At 36.8% G+C, this 20664-nt stretch overlaps 1 protein-coding gene across 1 annotated transcript in view; it reads right to left on the bottom strand.

The window, feature by feature from the left end:
* Nucleotides 1–20664, bottom strand: part of MALRD1 (MAM and LDL receptor class A domain containing 1) — a 778752-nt gene that overhangs the window by 516148 nt on the left and 241940 nt on the right. Inside the window, exon 23 of the mRNA XM_042993660.1 lies at nucleotides 5227–5314. Within this exon, the coding sequence (XP_042849594.1) occupies nucleotides 5227–5314 (88 nt within the window). The remainder of the gene's footprint in view (nucleotides 1–5226; nucleotides 5315–20664) is intronic.

Below are 20664 nucleotides of genomic sequence, written 5' to 3'. Positions count from 1 at the left end.
TTAAAAGTGAAGACAAAAGTACCCATACTTTTTCCCTTGCCTTTTCATTCCCACTGAAACAAACATTACTGTTTGCAGAAAGAAAGGAGCCCTCAACAAGCACTTATAGAGAAAGCTGATGAGACATTGAGGTTAATGAGGAGGGATGCCAAGAATTCAACCAAATCAATCAGTTTAACAACGAAAACAACCAAAACCATTCAGCGGGTGGGAGAAGACATCAGAAAAATTGTGCTGAAGCATCCTACGGTTACCTTCTCAGTTTTAAGCCATCATCAGTTGCAAGACATGTCGCTGACTTAGTAACAATTTGCCTGAGAGAAATAAAACACTAAAATCTTGGGATGCTGATATTCATTCTAATAATTGATATTTGTAGCAAGTAATAATTCTGATAATGTGGAAGTCTAAATTTTTAGAATAGGATGGATGAAAAGTGTTTGGGCAGTGTTTTTCCCAGTTTGTAAGCAGTATGTTGTGAAGCCATGTAGTTATGGCTTTAGTTTTACAAATAACCCAATTATCTCACGAATAACCCTTGGTGCAAGATAGAAAACTGTCATATGTGTTCTTCTGAAGGGAACACTAGTCTTGCTTTTCTAATGTAGTTTGGACAAAAGAAGAGTGCAAAACAGATAATTCTTTGGGATACTTATATTTAAATCTGAATGTTGTCTGGCAACAATTCTTACTTAAGATCTACTCTGAAGATCGGATTCAAAGTGAGGGGATTTAACCTTGCCATCATTCTCCATTATTACATACTCTGGAAATGAGTGACATCATCATACACTGATGCCAAAAAATTCACAGGATTCTATTGCATGGCTAAGTTTGTCTACTTTCCCTAGAAATGTGATTAACCTTGCCTAAAAAGTCTTCTCTCCAGTATCCTCCTGGATTAGTTTTAAAACAAGAATCTATATTCATCAAAGTATTGAAACAAAGAAGGTACAATCCATAATAGAGAATGGATTTGAAAATTAAGTTAGAAACAACCAGAAGTTAGAAAAGGAGAAAGAGCTGACCTGGAAAAGTGCATAATTGATGTTCTGGGAAAAAGTGAAAAGAACCTAATTTATAGCACACATACTTTGGGGGTAAAATTAGTAAAAGTTTGCGGTTAAAAAGCTTACCATTCAAGTCAACGCTACTCTGAACCAAGGTAACAAGGGGAAAAAACAGAAGAGATGGGAGAAATATTTTGGAGACAGGTCAGCAGGATTTGCAAGTGAGCAGTTTTAAAGGGAATGGCAAAGAATGCTGTGGAATTTCAAGCCTGGGTTGCTAAAGAACAGTGATGTCATTAGAAGGAACAAGAAGGAATGAAGGAAAGAGGTTGATTTTGAGGGAACAGGTAAAAAATAAATAAGTGACTCCTTACGGTCACTTTGAGTATAAAATAAAAGTTGTAGGGAATGAGCCAATCCACACACTGGGGGATCAGGTCAATATTTTGCATCTGTGTGTATGTGCTTTATAAGTTTTTGCTTTATTTTGTTTTATTAGCCAAGGAGGAAAAATGCTGTAAATAAATCATCAGTTTATATTGAAAACAAATCAACGTCTGTAAGTGAATCTGTAAGTGCTGATCCCATGTCAGCTAACAGGAGAAAAAAAACTGGTAATCATCAAGAGCAATATTTTTATTGACCATTTTTGCTTTTATTTTCATCTGATGGCAAGATTACATCAAATTCCTCTATGAAACCTATAGCTTCAACAGGCTTTGTGGTTTCAACCCAATGTTTCTTTTGCTATGAAGCCAATGTTAAAACCACACAGTTCAGGCAGCTTTTTAAAGTCCATATTTTTCTTCCAAAACTTGAACGAGAAAACCAGGACTCATGGTCTGTAACTGATATTTCTCATCTCTGCCCCTAGGTCTGGCAGCTCTTCTCCCTCTCCTTTGGAACCATTGGTCACAGAATCTAATTATCAAGATAACTGGAGTAGCAACAGGATCAACCACAACTTGTTTTCCCTTTCTGTATTCTTTCATGTTCCCCTCTGCCACGGGGGTCACAGTGATGCTCCATAAGTTCAGAGTTGGAGGCCATGTGGGAAAACCCTGGTCACTAAAACCAAACACACTTAAGTGAAACTCCCATTCTTTCCCTCAACTGGGTATTTTCATCCAGGTCTCTTGTGCGGTTTAATTGTTCGTATCTATAAAGTAGAAATTGTATTGTCTTCCTTTAGAGGTTAGTGTATTTGATGTGTGGTATGCCAGTGGTTAGCACTGTGGTCCAAAGAAGCAGATGTACTTTGCCACTTTCTAGTTAGGTAGCCTTGGGCGGATGATCCCCTTCTCAGCTTGCTCCATAAAACTGGGATAACAGAAACATCAATCCTATCCAACATTTAATATCTCTTCACCTGCAAAGGACTAGACATTATTCTAGACTCTTAAAAGGTTAGAGGATTATATAAGATGATACATATGAGTGGTAAACTATATTATTGTGCCATTTATCAGCTCTCGCTCTCTCTCTCATAAGGACCGTCTGTATTCCCTACCCTTGCCCAGCTTCTTATTGTAGAGGATGCTTCCCCCTCGTTAGGCTTGCCCACATGACTTGCTCCAGTCACTGGACATGAGCAGACATAATGCATACCACGTCTCACCAGAAGCGTTAAGGGCGCTTTCTTTTTTCCCACTCTTCTGCTCGACAACAAAATGTCAGATAAGACCCTCATCCTTTAGCTTTGGTCCCAGATAAACACAAGCAACAGAAATACACAGCTTGAAGCTCGCTTTATAGATTTATAAAGAGCTATGGACAAGAAACATATACTCTTTCCATTATTGTTTTATGCCCACCCACATAGTTGAGAGCAAAAATTAAATGCTTGTAGTTATAAGCCACTGAGCTTTGGCTTTCAACAAATCTGGCATATAACAGAATCTTGCACATAAAAATAATTAATATTCTAGCAATAATAAACTAAAATACATACCAAAGGCATATAAAGTACTTCAAAAGATAAAAGCATCTATCTATCCACCCATTTATCCAACAAATGTGTATTGAGTAATATTACATGCCAGATACTGTTTAAGTTTCTGGAGATAAGGCAGTGATCAGATAAAATTCCTGCCGTCATGCAGTTACCACTGTTGGGGAAAACAGAAATAAAACTATAAGGGTGATAGGTGTTATAGAGAAAAATAACACAGGGGAAGGAGATAGAAAATGTTAGACAAGGAAGAGACTGTGAACTGTATATGTGTGTGTAATGTAGTGTAGTGTAGTGTTCAGAGAGGTCTTTACTAAAGAAGAAACTTTGGGGCAGATCAGAAAGAAGTAAGGAAGGGAGTCAAGTGCATATCTGGGTGCAGCACAATCCAGGATGAGGGAAAAGAAGGTGTAAATGCCCTGAGGCACAAATGGACTAGAGTGTTGAAGGATTAGCTAAGAGGCCTTGTAGTGGAGAGAAGTCAAGTGGAGGCACAGTGGTAGAAGGCGAATTCCAGAAGGGATGAGGGGACCAGTCATGGAAGCTACTGCAGAAGTCTGGCTTTGGCTCTGAAGGTGATAGGATGTTATTGGTAGACTCTGAAGACAGGATGACATGGTCTTATCTAAGTGTGAAAAAGATCATTCTGCCTGCTGTATTGAGAATCGATTACACAGTTCAGGGGTAAAAGCAGAGATCATCTAAAAGACAATCTAACAATCCATGCAGAGACGATGGTGGCTGGCACTAAGGGAAGAGTACTAAGAAGTAGTCAGCTTTGGATATATTTGAAGCTAGTGGCTAACCAGATTTGTAATGAAAGTAAGCAACTAGAAAGAGGCTGTCATTTACTGAGAGAGGGAGGCATGGAAGAATGGCAGGATCGAGCGGCCAATTAGTAATCAAGAATTTACTTGCAGCCATTGAGAGATGAGGGTAAATTGTTGAATTCTGATCTCCTTTTTGCTGGCTTTATCCGGGGAAGGATTTGGCTTTCTGCAGAGCTCTGTGGAAACCACTGCACAGAGGAGTTAAAGCCATTAAACCTGCCAGGATGATGAGATAGAGGAACAGAGCTGAGTCACATGTACACAACTAAGACAACTGGAATCGGCCCCCCGATGATGTCTGGGAGAGGCTGGTGCCCTTCTGACCGATAACACTACAGTGATGGCTCAGGGATGAAGGTGAACTTTTCAGCACTCAAGCGTGCTCTCTACATGGATTATTGCGACTGATTTTTAAATGAACATGCTTCTGATCCCTTCCGGAAGGAAACTGCTCCCTCTTGCCATGCAATGTAAGAGCCTCCAACTCAGCACCAGGATTATCCACCAAGAGCTTGATGCCCAGTCCTATTAGAGCACTATGCACTGGCCTGGAATGGGTTTCGCCCAGCGTGTTGGTGTTAGTTTTATTTGAGTTTATCATAGCTTGTTTTAGGCTATTTTCCTTTATCGTCTTTGAGGTGTCTACTAAACATCTCAATTGAGATGTTGAGTAGGTAGGTAGTATAGAAGTATGGATTTCAGGTTAAAGGTTGAGAATGGAGATATAAATATGGGAAACATATATTTGTTTTTAAATAAAAGAAATGTGTGATACAGAGAAGAAATGGTTCACAACAATCCTTAGGAATATTTCACGTAACCTGACAGTAAAACAACTCTGAAGGTAACTGAGATTAACACAGTCTCCAAAACAATGTAATTATAAGGCAACCAGTTTGGGTTATATAACCCCTCAAATATAATGATGTTACTGTTTAACTTCAGATGTGATTTCCTAGTGTTTTCCATGTGATGAGACATAAGCACAGCTGATTCAAACCTCTGTACTATGTTTGCAAAGACGTTAAGACTAATTACCAGCAGATTCTCAATAATTTCTCCCAGCGTTAACAGATTAGTAGAACAGAAGTGAGGGTATATTTAGAAAACTTACAGAAATGAAATACTGATTTCCTTGACAGTTTTTTTTCCCAAGTAAACAGGTTTGAAAATGCTCATATATTAAAATATTCTTCCTGGGGCACCCAGGTGACTCAGTCAGTTAAACACCCGACTTTGGCTCAGGTCATGATCTCATAGTTCATGGGTTTGAGTCCTCTGTCAGGCTCCGTGCTGACAGTGCAGAGCCTGCTTAGGACTCCTTCTCTCCCTCTCTCTCTGTCCCTCCCCAACTCGTGCTTGCTCTCTCTCTCTCTCTCTCTCTCTCTGAAAATAAATACATAAACTTTAAAAAAAATTAAATATTCTTCCTTACCAGGGTAAAGGGTACAATCCATGAATGACAAATCATCAATTGCAATGTCTCCGGTGAAGCCATCTCCTACTGAAGCCTCCACCAAAATCTAAGAAAAATATAAGAAATTTGTTGATATTGTGAAGGATTTTAATTTATGGAAACTCATGGTAGAAAAAAAATCAGAATTTACTTAAACAAAATTTTCTTCTGAACCACTGAAAACAAAAATTCCAGTAGTATCTATTAGTCGGCACCTTGGCTCTACCTAGATGCTTCCAGCAACAGGAAGCTCCTTTGCTTCTTGGGCCCATTAGACCCATGAAGCCCAGCGTGTTTCCGGCGATTTTCTGAAACTATAACATATCAAATGTATATCTACTTCCCTATAACTTTCAACCTTTAGTTCTAGACTTGCCATATTTTTTCATGATCCTTTAAGTATCTGAAGGCAAATCACAGTCTCCTCTTCCCACCTTTGCCCAAGGAGTTCATCTGTTTCCAAGGTTAAATCTCCTCATTGTTCAAGAAATCCAATTTGTGGCCACAGGTACTTGCTAGAACGTACATTCTTAAGACTTTAAAATTTTTCCCATGCTGACCTTATTCTGTAACACTTTATGAAACTGGCTAATGGTTATTAGATCTCCTTCAGAACCACATTAATCATGGGGAACTCAGATGACATCTGTGCTGTTACAGGAGCTGCAATTCCACCAAAATTCCAGTAAAATATGAAATACTGACAAACCACTACAGTATATGGCAGATTGTGATTAGGGCTGAAATTTACTATAATAGAATTAATCATGATAAATTATTTTAATACTTATGCAAATTCAGTTGCATACTGAATAGGAATCCTGCTATAGTTTAATAATGAAGAACTTCAAGCAAACTCAAACTTAAAAAACATTTTTTTCTTCCACTGTTATGTGAATATACGTTCCTGTTTTCATTTTTCCTCACAGATGCTGTATGTAGAAGCTGAAATTTTATTTCATTTTTTTTAAATTCTGTGCTTCTATTCAAAGTTATCTCACATGATTTATTGATGTCTCACTTGGAGAAAGTTTTAAAAGATCAAATTACTGACCCCAAACCTCTTGACATCTTCCCCCAACTTCCTAGTGTTTCTTGAGAACTACCAGAATTTTCTCCGTAATTTGTCAGTAAGGAAATCAATCAACATGGGAAAAGTTTATGGATCCAACTAATGGGCAAATATAACCCACCTAATATTGCCTGAGGAACATTTATTTAGCAGTGCTATCCACAATCATGAATCAAAGAATAATACAGGCCAGGAAAACAAAAATGCAGAAAGAATACTCAGTACGAAATCATACAATTATTCTAATAAACTAAAAAACAGCAGTCAGGATTTAGCAGAACACACTGTAAGAAAATATTTTTTGTTCTATTAAAAACAAAGACTGCAGTTGGGTAAACAATAGGAAAAAAGCATATGCAAAGACTGATTACTAACAAATTCCCTGGACCAGTATGTCTATCCCACTGCAATACAACATAGGACATTGTAACAAAGACTCAGAAGATGCAAGAAAATGGAAAAATTAGGGTAAATAATAAGAAACACTGCTTTTGTCACACTGCTCATGAATAGAATAGCTTATTGAGAAAGGATAGAAAATTGATATCAAAATCTCAAAGTTTATGGAAAGTACCATTCTTATACATAAAAGTATCTGTAAGCTAACTTGGGGGATATACACATACATAGCTCCACATGAGAGTATGGGCTCAACTGTTCCAAAGTATTTCTTTTTTTGCCATTATGTAGCCACAAATTTAAAAACTGGGCCATTTGAGGGGCACCTAGGTGGCTCAGTCGAATGAGCAGTTGAGCATCTGACTTGGGCTCAGGTTATGATCTCACCCCTCGTGCTCTGTGCTGATAGCTCAGAGTCTCGAGCCTGCTTTGGATTCTGTGTCTCCCTCTCTGTCTGCCCCTCCCCCGCTCACACTCTGTCTCTCTCTCTCAAAAATAAATGCACATTAAAAAAATTTTTTTTCTAAATGGGCCATTTGTGAAAATTACAAATTTTCTCATTTGTGGGCCGTACCAGGTAAGCAGCATCCGAGTGGATGCTATTTGCACAAAGCTTTTTTCTGGAGTTCACTGTATATTACGTGAGAAGCATTTTGAGAGTGCTTGTCTCACATTTAGATACCAATAAGAAGACACAAAAATAATTTGAGGTAGAAGACACTTGGGTCTTGCACTAAGACACAATGTAATCACAATTTTTGCCAAAATATATCCAATTTCTGAACCCTCTAAATGTTAGCATTCTTGAGAATAAACAACAGCTTCCACTTAAAATACTAAAACTCTCAGTTTGTATGTATATTTGCAGTTCCAGCCTCTTTTGAATATTAAATTAAGTCAGCCATTTAAAAAAAAGCCTATTTGATAACACATCACATCTTGAGAAAAAGTTACGAATGTTCAAGCTTAATTCTACCTTTGCCCTATATTAAATGTGGTCTTGCAAAAAGCTTGGCATGTTAGCCTAGGAAACTAGTCCTAAGAAAATAGTCACACAAAAAAAGAACAAACCCAAGTGTCTCTGTTCTGGAAAATTCACTTTCATTTCTGGTGTTTTTCCCAGAATAAATGGAAGGATATTAAAACACAAACATTATTGTATGCAGGGCGGTACTGCCATTTTAGAAATCAGAGAAGCCACATTTCACTCTTAAGTGCCATTAGTACCTTACTGAATTACTTAAAGGGCAACTGAAAATTCCAGTTTGGTCTAAATGACCCGAATTATCTGTAGAGACCAATTCTATTTACATTAGAACTATCACTGGCTTGGAAATTTTGTAAAGTCATCCAGCCCTTCTAAGTTGTTCTTTTCATGGGCTGCCACATCAAGATGCTCCAACTAAAGACAGAATGGCCTTGTCAACTATATTGCAACTTTTAGTTTTACTATCACCAAAGATTAACAAGGGTCTAAAGACTTGCCTGAACTCATCTGTCTCTATATTTAGGAATCTCTGAATTACTGACCAAACATTTGAAATGATCTGGAAACTACTGTCATTGTATATGTGTAACACACAATTTAATCATAATCTTACTATAATATTTTCAATTTACTGACACATCTATGTATATATGTGGGTGAATTAACTCATAAGAAAGAAAAAATGGCATTAACTCCCCCTGACACCTACTACTTTAGCCATCCCGTGTTTGTAAAAGAACACAAAATTCAAGAATATATCAATTTTTACTATAATGCATCTTCAGAAAGACTTGAAAGAAAGGACTTCTTTGAAATTAAAATGTGTGTACATACAAACACACACATACACACACACACACACACACACACACACACACACCCCCAACATGAAGCATCTAGAACTCCAATGCATTGTTGATGGGAATCTAAAATGGCACAGCCACTTTGAAAAATGGTTTTTCAGTTTCTTTTAAAATTAAACACACTTCCCTATAATGTGGCAATCCCACACATAAATATTGCTTATCCAAGAGAAATGAAGACATACCAAACAAAAACCTGTTCACAAAGTTTATAGAAGCTTTATTTATAGTCTCCAAAAGCTGAAAACAATCCAAATATCCCTCAACTGGTAAACAGTAAGGCAACTTATGGGAAATCTTTACAACGGGATTCCACTCAGCAATAAAAAGAAACTAATGGTACATATAACAACAGCTGTGAATCTCAAAAGCATTATACGAAGTGGGAGAAGCCAGACGCAAAAGGCTACGTGCTTGATGAAACCATTTATACAACAATGTAGAGCAGGAAGAACTATGGATAAAGAAATCAGATTAGTGTTGCCAGGGGCTGTGTGGGGAGGAAGGTCATTGATGACAAAAAGGAATGGGGAATCTGGGGGGATGATGGAAATACTGTCCTAGTTGTGGTGGTGGTTACACAAGTGTGTAAGTTCGCTGAAATTCATAGAGCTGCTCACCTAAACAGGTGAATTTTAATTACATGCACTCTACCTCAATAAACAAATAAAAACATTTATTCTATACTATTTTACATTTATTCTATTCTATACTATTTTACATTTATTCTATTCTATTTTATTTATTGCCATAAATCATCATTATCTTAAGTAGTATTTTCACTGTTTCCTGAATTGCTAATTTCATGCATGGCATTTTATAATTAGCACGTAGTAATCCCAAGTATCTCAATGTATTTTTAAATTTAGCTATGAAAATTCTCTTGCTATCCACTAATAATTTTCCAGAGAGTATCTGCTTTTCCTTACTCTTCTTAGTGATGCCCACTTATTTTCATTTACTATTTCCATAATTACAAATGCAGAAACAAAGAAAATGAAAGACATTATAAAATTCTCTTTTCCCATGTATTTTATAGTTGACTAACAGCTGAGGTAGCCAAACTCCTATAAACTCATTCAGACAACTCACCAATATTTTACCACATAACCTATAATTTTAGGGGCTCATAGAAAGCCACTTTAGGATCCCAAACTTTCTAGGCTAATACTTAGGGAAATAGATTCAACATAAAAAAGGGTTTGGTTCTGTTTTGCTGTCTTTGTTTTAGACACAAGGCATGAGTGGGGGAAAGGGGCAGAGGGAGAGAGAGAATCTTAAGCAGGCTCCATGTTCAGAGGCTTGATTCCATGACCCTGGGATCATGACCTGAGCTGATATCAAGAGTCTGATGGTCAACTGACTGAGCCACCCAGGTGCCCCAACGTAAAAAGGTTTTTAAATCATTGTTGGAGTTTTTATATAACCTTGAAACTAAACTCTATGAAATAAAACTTAGATTTCTTCCCGGCAAATTTTAGTTTTCTGAATCTCTTTTCTTGTATGTTTCTGGCCACATCACATACAAAAAAAAAGTGCAAAATAATTAGAGTTTTCCAATTTGTATATTTGTATATACATGTGAAAACCATTTATCATTAGACATGGGCCACAAAGCTCTAACTAAATTGTGTATACATTGAACACAGAAATGGATAATAAAAAATAAAATAACGGCACTAGCAGAGATGAAATAACATGCTGGGACACAGGTTAGTAGGACAAGCACTATAAAAGAATTACTTAAAAGAAAACATCTGATGTCTGACTCATCTGTGTAAGACCCTATTTGGGAAAAAAATCATGGCAAAATTTTTGTTGTTATTTTGGCTTTTCACCATATTTCTTATTACCATATTTTACCATATTTCTTCTGAGCTAATGTCAGGCAATGTCATATATGGCCTGCTAAGATTTTTTTATTCGTCAATGACTGTGTGCTTCGGTATTATGCCAAGTGTTTCCATGGTAACCAAAAAGAAGAAAAAAAAAAGTCCATCCTGCTGGTTTCTCACCATCTAGGACAGAAAAGACTAAATGGTGACAACTAGGGTGGAAGGAAGCAGGGGTGGGGGAAGCGGGGAAAATGGGTGATGGGCATTGAGGAGGGCACTTGTTGGGATAAGCACTGGGTGTTTCATGTAAGCGACGAATCACAGGAATCTACTCCCAAAGCCAAGAGCACACTGGATACACTGTATGTTAGTGAACATGACAATAAATTATATTAAAAAAAATAAAAGGAAAATGAAAGAAGAAAATTACTAATCGACATGAAGTTTTGGAATTTATTAGGTCCTTTATTTATCCATGCTACCCTTATTTCCCATTTTCATAGATGATTCACATACAGCTTAGAAGGAAAATTTTGAGTTTAGGAGATTGCCACTTTTTTATAATTAGAGTCTAGATAATTAATAAGTTGAACCTTAATTTTGAGAATCTTCACATCAGGTAAGATATAAACGAAAGTCTTCAGGGAAAACTAACACTTTAGGAAGATTTTCTTAAAATAGGAAGCAAAGCAACATGCTCCTGGGTTGAGAATACTCATTGCAATTTTACCCTAAAGCAAATATTTTACTTTTGATATAAAAATCTACAAAAATAGGGTCTGAAATGGAACTGCTGGCAAATCCTTGGCTACAGAGTTGCTATTTGGTACAACTATAATGACTAATGTTTCTTTGGGAAGGACTTGAAAGCAGCAATAATAAAGCTCAGTTTTATAATTAAAAACAAAAACAAAAACATAACTCTGAGGCTGAGTGTCAGCTGTCATTTATTATTTAACACCTGACAGACTTCCGATTCCTGTCCCTTGCCTGGTTCCCATAGGCATCTGAGTTTGCAATTCCTTGTGCATGTTAGGTCAAAGACCATGAAGGATCTGAGAGTTTACCCTATTTGCAGACTAACAAGGCAGACTGCCACTGTTTCACAGACACATACCAGGTCCTTGATTTAGAGGGACAGCAAAGAGCACCAGCCAGAAAAATACCTTCCACTGGTTCCGCAATTCCCAGGGGCAACATGATGATGCCCAGGTGTCCCCTCCACGTGAAGTGGGTAGTACCATAGAGAAGGATCCCAGACATTAGGAGCCTAGCTCTTATAAACTGCTGGTACACCTGCTTCTCTTCAACTCCAGAGAGAGATGATAGGAGGAAGGAAGAGAGGATGCTTAATCTGGAATTAGCGAGCAAATGTCTCAGGGTAAAAGCTATTCACTCTTTACTCAGAGGCTGAGCTGTGAAGAACATAAGAAATCTATGGAGAATTATCTTACAACAGTGAAGACGGATGGTTGCTACACTGCTGATACATTTAATTTGCGGAAGCACCATGACTCCCCTTAATGTATGTGTAAATTAAAATGTTTATATCAACTCAGCCTCCTTTTCTCTTACATAATACCTAATTTCATACTATTTGGAACAAAATGGGCATAATTTGTTGTAGTCTTCCAGAAAAGGCCACCCACCTGCCGTTGGCCTAGCTCCTTTTACACCCACAGTATCTTTTCCCGTCAGAGCTTCTGTTGTGTTGAGAGTAGAGATTAAAAAAAAATCAAGGAAGGGGAATGTGGTTGAGGAAATAAGGTCATTCAAAATATCATTCATGTTTCTTTATTTAGATAGAATTCTTTCTGTTACTCTTGAATGAAAGAAACAGAAACCTTAAAAAATAATTTCTAAGTATTCAAGTCATATGAAATTGATTTGCTTTCCATGGTTGTGAAAGGGTTGGCAAACTACAATTACTCTGATACATTTCTTTCCAGGTGGTTTCAGATGTACAAAAAGGGCCAAAATTTGGGTGAGTCCCCCCTCCTCCAATACAGTCGCCTAATATGCCTCAGTTTAAAAAAGAGAAATGTTAATCAGTTTTAAACTAATTTGCTACTTGAAACTCTACAAACCCACATGCTATTCTAAAGTATCCTCCAGAGACTCATATACCATCCAACCCATTTCACATCTCATCTATTATTTGAAAGAGGACAAATGGTACTCAATTTCTTCAGTCCTAAGAATTTATGGAACCTATTGGATTGGAGGTTACAAAGAAGCATTTAATTGAAAATAGCCTGGTCGGTATTAGAGAGAAAAAAGTCAAGAAGGTTTGGAACTATTAATTTAAAAGTTCATGAAAATAGGTTTTTATCATTTAAAAATGATACAATATGTATAATAAGATTTTAATAGAATGCAACACAATACCGTCCTCGTGACTGGTTCATACATGCCAGAGTGAAATTCTCATTTAAATGGCATAGGTCTAAAATTCATAAATGCTATTTTTTACCCAATAATCAGGCACGTTTTTCATCCCCTACACCACTAAAGAGAATACTTAGAGGAAAATAAGTGATGCTGCAATTTATTATTTTCATATACAATGTCTTTTTGCAACACTAGTCATCTATCCCTCATTCTTCCTGTGTGAAAGGAGGCTCCAAATAATAACCCCTACTTCTATGTGGCAATTTAGAGCTGACCCAGGCCTAAAGCAACAAAAATTAGGTCACAGATTAAAACCCAAACAATAACCCTCATTTGCCTTTTGCTTTGGTTTAATATCCCATTAATACTCACCTAGTAGTTATTGCGAATTAAAAATCCTTTTTCAATGTTACTTCCTCAGAGAAGCCTTCACACAAGCTCAAGAAATTTCCCTTTACAAATTTCTCATAACTTTTAATTGTATCAGTATTTGTACCTTTAAATGTTTGTCTCCTGTAGGAGACCTGAGGGACGGGCTTCATGAGGTTCATTGAGGACACACAGCATTGTAAACACGCTTAACAAGTACCGGAATATTTTTAGGGAAAAATGCAACTTCTAATTTCAACTGAAATTACTGATGTTATTCAATGCCATCCCTATCAAAATGCCAATGGCATTTTTTCATGGCACTACAACAAAAATCCTAACATTTGCATGGAACCACAAAAGACTTGCAATACCCAAAGCAATCTTGAGAAAAGAAAGTTGGAGGCATTACACTCTGTGATTTCAAACTATACAACAAGGCTATAGTAATCAAAACAGTATGGCGCTGATACAAAAATGGACACACAGACCAATGGAACAGAATAGAGTCCAAAAATAAACCTACACTTATACAGTCAATTAATCTTTGACAAAGGAGGCAAAAATAGGCAGTGGGAAAAAAGACAATCTCTTCGAGTAATGGTGTTAGGAAAACTGGATAGCTACACATAAAATGAAACAGGGCCACCTTGTTATACCATGTTAAAAAGTAAACTCAAATGGATTAAAGATTTAAATGTAAAACTAGAAACCATAACATTTCTGGAAGAGGGCATAGGCAGTAAGCTCTTTTATACTGATCTCAGAAATATTTCTTTAGATCTATCTTCTCAGGCAAGGGAAACAAAAGCAAAAATGAGATTACATCACACAGATTGCACAGTGAAAGAAACCATCAAGGAAATGAAAGCTCAACCCACTGAATCAGAGAAGATGTTTGCAAATGGAATAACTAATAAGGGGTTGGTTATTATCCAAAATATATAAAGAACTCATACAATTCAATACCCTGTCCCCAAAAAATCTTTTTTAAAAAATGAGCAAAGGACTTGAATAGGCATTTCTCAAAAGATGACAAACACATGGTCAACACACACATAGAAAGATGCTCAGGGTCACTCATCATCAGGGAAATGCAAATCAAAACACCAAGAAGATACCACATAACATCTGTTGGAATGGCTATTACTGAAGACAAGAAATAACCAGTGTTGGTGAATATGCGGAGAAACCTAGGGAAGGAACCCTAGTGCACTGCTGGTGGAAAGCAAAATGGTACAGACACAATGGAAAACAATATGGAGGTTCTTCAAAAAATTTAAAATAAAACTACCATAGGACTCCCTAGTTCCACTTCTGAGTATTCATGTGAAGAAGATGAAAACACTAATTCCAAAAGATATACATACCCCTATGTTCACTGTAGCATCATGTACAATAGCCAAGGTGTGGAAGCAACCTAAATATCCATCAATAGATAAATGGATAAAGAATATGTGGTGTGTATATGTATGTGTGGAATCTAAAAAAAAAAAAAAAAAAAAAAAAAAAAAGATACAGATAATAACCTGGTGGTTGCCAGAGGGGAGAAGGGTGGGAGATGGGTAAAATAGGGGAAAGGGATTAAAGGTACAAATTTCCAGTTATAAAATAAGACAGAAGGATGCAATACACACCATAGAGAATATAGTTAATCATATCGTAACAACTTTATACAGTGACAGATGGTAGCTAGATTTATCATGTTGATCACTTTGTAGTGTATATAAATGTTGAATCCCTACGTTGTACACCAGAGACATAATAGTGTATGTCAACTATATTTAAATTAAAATAAAACTATTGATGTTACTCATAATGTAATGCCATACTGCCCACATGTTTCACATGACACATGATTATCATATAAACAGAAAAGCACAGTACATATTGATTTGTCCTTGTATTTCACACCACATATCTAAATTATAGACAAATTATGCTTCTTTCTTCTTTTACAGCTCCCTAGATCTTTCCCTTCTTTACACAGCCTTGTTCCCAGATTCCAATTCAACTTCTACCTGTATTTGTATAGCTTTCTTATGCTTTTCTCCCTTTTCCATTTCTAATGCAGATATATCTGCACTTTCAGGTTCTTCCATTTAACCTTCAGTCATTTTGGAATCATTACTTTGTTTCTGTAATAGTATACATTCCATTTGTTACAGGGATTTTATTTCCATGTATTTGTTAGCTATCTCAATTGCAGACAGTCTTGCAACTTTTTTTTATTCTATAATTTAAGCACGTAGCATCTGGAATCCAAAACTCTTATTTTCTATTTAAATAAATGAGACCCAGAAGGTTTAAATAACTCACTCATAGGTCCACATATAGACTCTGTAGGGAAAATGATGTCCAAAACGTTCACAAAAGAGTCTAATTCTTAACTAGTTTTAAAAATTCAAAAACTTTACTCAAAATTTAACTTTTCATTTTTCTTTTTCCCTTTATTAGGCTTCTAAGTTTTGTTTTGTTTTTGTTTTTGTTTTCTGTTTACTAATCAGTGACTGATAGGAATTAAAGAACGGGGGAATCCATGAAAATAATACAAGATCAATTTAGATAGTTCTTTGTATCTAGATAATTATTAATTCTGATTACAAATTTGTAACAACTGAGTATGTAGCACTGTTACCCTACTAATATAATGTCTTCCAAACATGTCATACTTTAATTTTCATGGTCCATTATATTCATTATGTATTTATACTTCAAAGTCCTACCATAGATGAGATTTCCTCTACACTATACTTCAAAACCAACACTTTTTCCAAGTTAGATTTTAAAATATAACGTTAGTTAAAATAGTAATTGCTTTTGAAACCAATGCTTTGAATTACATTTTTTTCTCTCTAAAAACGTAATACGCCATTTGCAACATAGCTTTAGGTGTTTGCCACTATTAGGCGCACAGGCACTTTGCAGATGCTCTTAAAATCTGATTTTAAAGTCATCTTTATTACCCACACGTGGAAATATGAGTAACCATCCCAACTATTTATTGCTGAATAGATATTTGAGAGTATTGGGATTGGTAAATTTAACATAATGGGCATTATAATGTAGCTTCAGCAGGGGGAATCTGGTTCATCAAAATCCCTGATTTCACATATATTCATGCTTCGGCTAAAATATATAATGGACCTCACTAAACCACAGAATGACAAGAACAACAGACAGGCATATCCACAGCTGTTGCACACCCTTTCACACAGTAATTAAATATCCCTCCCTAAATGCTTGGAAAAGTGGATAATTTTAATTACAGAGACCTAGAGTAAAATCCACACTGTATTTTACATCCGGGAAGTCCCTGCAACCCAAGTGAAATAAAAATAAAAAGCAGATATCAATTTCTGACAAATTAGTATATTACCTCCCCTTGAACACAGGGAATTCGTTATCAAAACCTCTGTGACGGCACTTTCAGGTGGGTCAGCTGGATGGCCCTTTGTCCCAGTTCTGCTTGAGGAAAATACCCAAGCACAAGACACCTCGGCTTCAACTGATGGGAAATAAGCCTGAATTCTCCTTTGTTCTCTATTTTGTTCTTCCCTCTGGTGGCCAGTCTCTACCCTGGGGCTTCTTTGCAAGAGAATGAGTTAGTGTCCAGCAGTGTTTCAAATAATAATTTACTTTAGAGTGCTGGGTCGGAAATCCCAGATCAATTTACATCCGGGTTTTCTCCTTCATACCGAGCCACTCCATAGCCGAAGAAAACAAACAGTAAGGTCTTGCCAGCCTTCTCTCAATATCTGCAACTCAGTACAGTCACCTTGAGTCTGGTCTTTAGTGACCCAGGCATTTGTCACAGAAAAAGAATAGAAACCAAAAAATGCCAATTTATTAATATAAAATTTAGCAGCATAACTGGAAATGTGCCTCAATACCTATGTCAGCTGGTCATCAAACAAGGTTTTCAGGAGAGGAAATCAACTTGAACAAAACCAAGATCAGAAGCATGTTTAGTGTGCATACAGAGTAGAGGGAAGGTGGTGTGGAATACTCTGGAGAGACCATACCACCAAGCTAACATAGTCAGTTGTCCACCTGATTGAAAGGCATAGCGTCCTTTGTGTAGCACACAGATAAAATCTTCACCAGTAACAGAAGCTTGTATTAGGAGTATAAAACATCAGGTTATTATAATTCAACTATCTTCCATTAACTAAATCTAAGTCAGTGTCTTTTTAAGGCAATTAAGAGAGAATATAGGCCCCTTGATGCCATTTGAGAGATAAGCTAAATGGAATAATCACATTTACAAGTTATCTCCAGGTACTTTAAAAATAGACTCAGACGTGAAAATAACCGTGGCTCCTAATTTAGACATCATTTAATCCAATATTTCCTAAACTTGTTTTACCATCAGAATCACTAAGGGCTTTTGTTAAAAATACAGATTCTTAGGACTTCCCTCTGGAGCTTCTGGTATGATATGTGTAAAGACTGAGAATCTGTATTTTTCTTAAAAGAAAATATCAGATGGTTCTGATAATTAGGAAAATTTCAGAACTACTAATCTAATCCACATTCTGTGTTTAAAAGGACAAGGTAAATTCCTAGAAAAGTTAAAGCCCTTTGCCAGATGAGGTGTTAATATGCATTTTATATATGTATGTGGGTATGAATATAAACACAGACAAATGCCCTAGAGACATAGTAGTCTGCCTTATAGTAGAGATAAAACATAGTATAAGAATGGCTTTTTTTTTCATGTTTATTTATTTTTGAGAGAGAGAAACAGAGCGTGAGCAGGGTGGGGCAGAGAGGGAGACACAGAATCCAAAGCAGGGTCCAGGCTCTGAGCCGTCAGCACAGAGCCTGATGCGGGGCTCAAACTCACACGCTGTGAAATCATGACCTGAGTCGAATTCTGACACTTGACAGACTGAGCCACCCAGGCGCCCCAAGACTGCCTCTTAAACCAGATTTTTGTCCATTCAATCATGTTACCAGAAAGCATATATTATGCACAGATTTATTTATTGCTCAAAAGGATTTTTTTTTTCTTTTTCCTAAACTCTGGAGGATTCCTAGTTGTATCTTGTAGCCTCTTGTATGCCAACTAAAGCCTTAGGAGAAAACTGTTTTCCATTTAGATAAGCTCCCTGTTCAGTTTCTACTACCTAAGAATCCATTCTGTTTTCTCTAGTTCTCCACTGCTGCCTATAGTATACCTAAAATAATACTGTCTCACAGTGAGCTCTTAGCATTTAAGCTTTTAAGGAATAGCAATCTCCTTTAATGACATTTTAAAACTGAAACAAAATTAGAACTAACACAATATGAAAGCTACTTAATATAGAATTTATTTAGATGTGCTTTTCATTCCCAAGATTTTGAAGGTACACTTACTTATACTATGCTTCAAGCTCATGGACAGAAATCACGAGTTACCAAAATGCTAACTAAAATCAGTTGAGAGACCATCGTCACCACCCGGGTCCTGATCATCCCAGCTCACTGTTCCCTGAGGAAGGTACAGATGACAGGGACATCTCACACCCAAGGCTGCAAGAGTTTCATAAGTGCTAAGGAAACCAAGATCCAGAACGATCAGTTGACATTTGGTCTGGCAGATGAAGTCTGCAATAACTAAGTCTCAAAGTAAGTCTAAAATCTAAGTGTATATATATAAATTAACTGGCTTTTGAGTGACATATTGACATGTCTGCCAGTTCTACAGAAAATACAAGTAAATACTGGGTGGCTCATTCAGTTAAGTGTCCAAATTTGGCTCAGGTCATCTCGTGGTCCGTGAGTTCAAGCCCCGCGTCAGGCTCTGCTGACAGCTCAGAGCCTGGAGCCTGCTTTGGATTCCGTGTCTTCCCCTCTCTCTGCCCCTCCCCCATTCATGCTCTGTCTCCCTCTCTCTCAAAAATAAATAAATGTTAAAAACAATTTTTTTAAAAAAAGAAAGAAAATGCAAGTAAGCAATGGCCTTTTAAAATAAGGCATTAGCCTTGGAGCTCTCCTAATTTTGAACTGCATGGAAATTGGAAGTTTTACCTCTCACTAATCCCTTAAAAACTATTTTTACATAAAATTATCTAAGCATTCAAGGAAAGGTGATACCACAGGAAGAAATCAGTGGGGGAATAAATGTAGTAAATCATACATGAACAGCATGACATAATGTGGTACTAAAAAAGAATGTCACCTAACGTGTTTTAAAATATGGGTAAAAGGGCTATTCTTAGAAAACTACAGATTCGTTTTGAATGCATTTTTAGGTAGGAGAATAAACGGATTAAAAGGGATTCCTTCAGCTTAACTTAAGAAGAGGACATTCACTTGCATGTAATTCGTAAGAATCTTCGTGCTAAAAGGAAGGTTTCCCTTCTCAAACCCTCACTTTTATGCCCTCTTCCATCTCCTTCATCCTTGTGTTAGTGACCTCTTTCCAATCTATTCTATTAAACTTTCTGAAAATAAAACAGATGTGCTCATCAGAGAACCGCCACTCCACATCTTAGCCTTCTGAACCAGAAAAGTGGTTCTACCCCGTTTCTTCTTAGTATATACAGTTGATCCTTGAATAGTGCAGGAGTCAGGGGAGCAAACTTCTCTGCATTTGAAAATCCTGGTAGAAATTCTGACTCCTCCAAAACTTGACTACTAAACCTTGACTACTACTTGACAACAACAAACAGATGATTAACACATCCTTTGTATGTTATGTGTATTAGACAGTGTGTTTTTATAATAAAGTAAGCGAGAGAAAAGAAAATATTAAGAAAGTCATAAAGAAGAGAAATACCGTTACAGTACTCTACTGTATTTATGGGAAAAAATCCACGTATAAGTGGATCTGTGCAATCCAAATCCATGTTGTTCAAGGCTTAACTGTCTTCCCAAACTTAGATGACAAAGAGGTACTGATATAGCAACATACCTCTCAGTTAATGAATGTGTTCTGTTCTCCCAGGTAAGAGAGAAAAGGCCTACAAGTGTTGGTTATATGATTATGAAACCATTGAAATAAATCTAAACAGGGGCGCCCTGGTGGCTCAGTCAGTTAAATGTCTGATTTCGGCTCAGGTCATGATTTCATGGTTCATGAGTTCGAGCCCAGCCTTGGGCTCTGGGCTGACAGCTTGGAGCTCAGAGCCTGGGGCCTCCTTCAGATTCTGTGTCTTCCTCTCTCTCTCTCCCTCTCCTCCGCTTGTACTCTGTCTCCCTCTCTCTCTCTCAAATAAACATTAAAAAGAATTTTAAAACAAGAAAGAAATCTAAACAAATCATAATGCTTGAAAATATTCAAAAGTTATGTTGAAAGCAGTAACCGATAATGTGGCAACCTGGGAAAAAAAACAACAAAGAATCATGACTACGGATGACTTAGAATTTCTAAGATCATCAACAACAGCAAAACACACTTCTTCTATTATATATTGAAACAATATAATAATCTTGTGGAATCCACAGGGACTCATTATAAAGATCACGGCTCAGCAAACTTGTAAATATTTTTTTGTTTTTTTCTTAAACTGG

Source organism: Panthera tigris, chromosome B4 (assembly GCF_018350195.1).
Source record: "Panthera tigris isolate Pti1 chromosome B4, P.tigris_Pti1_mat1.1, whole genome shotgun sequence".
In the NCBI taxonomy this organism is placed as follows: domain Eukaryota; kingdom Metazoa; phylum Chordata; class Mammalia; order Carnivora; family Felidae; genus Panthera; species Panthera tigris.
This window is presented reverse-complemented; position numbering and strand designations above follow the sequence as displayed.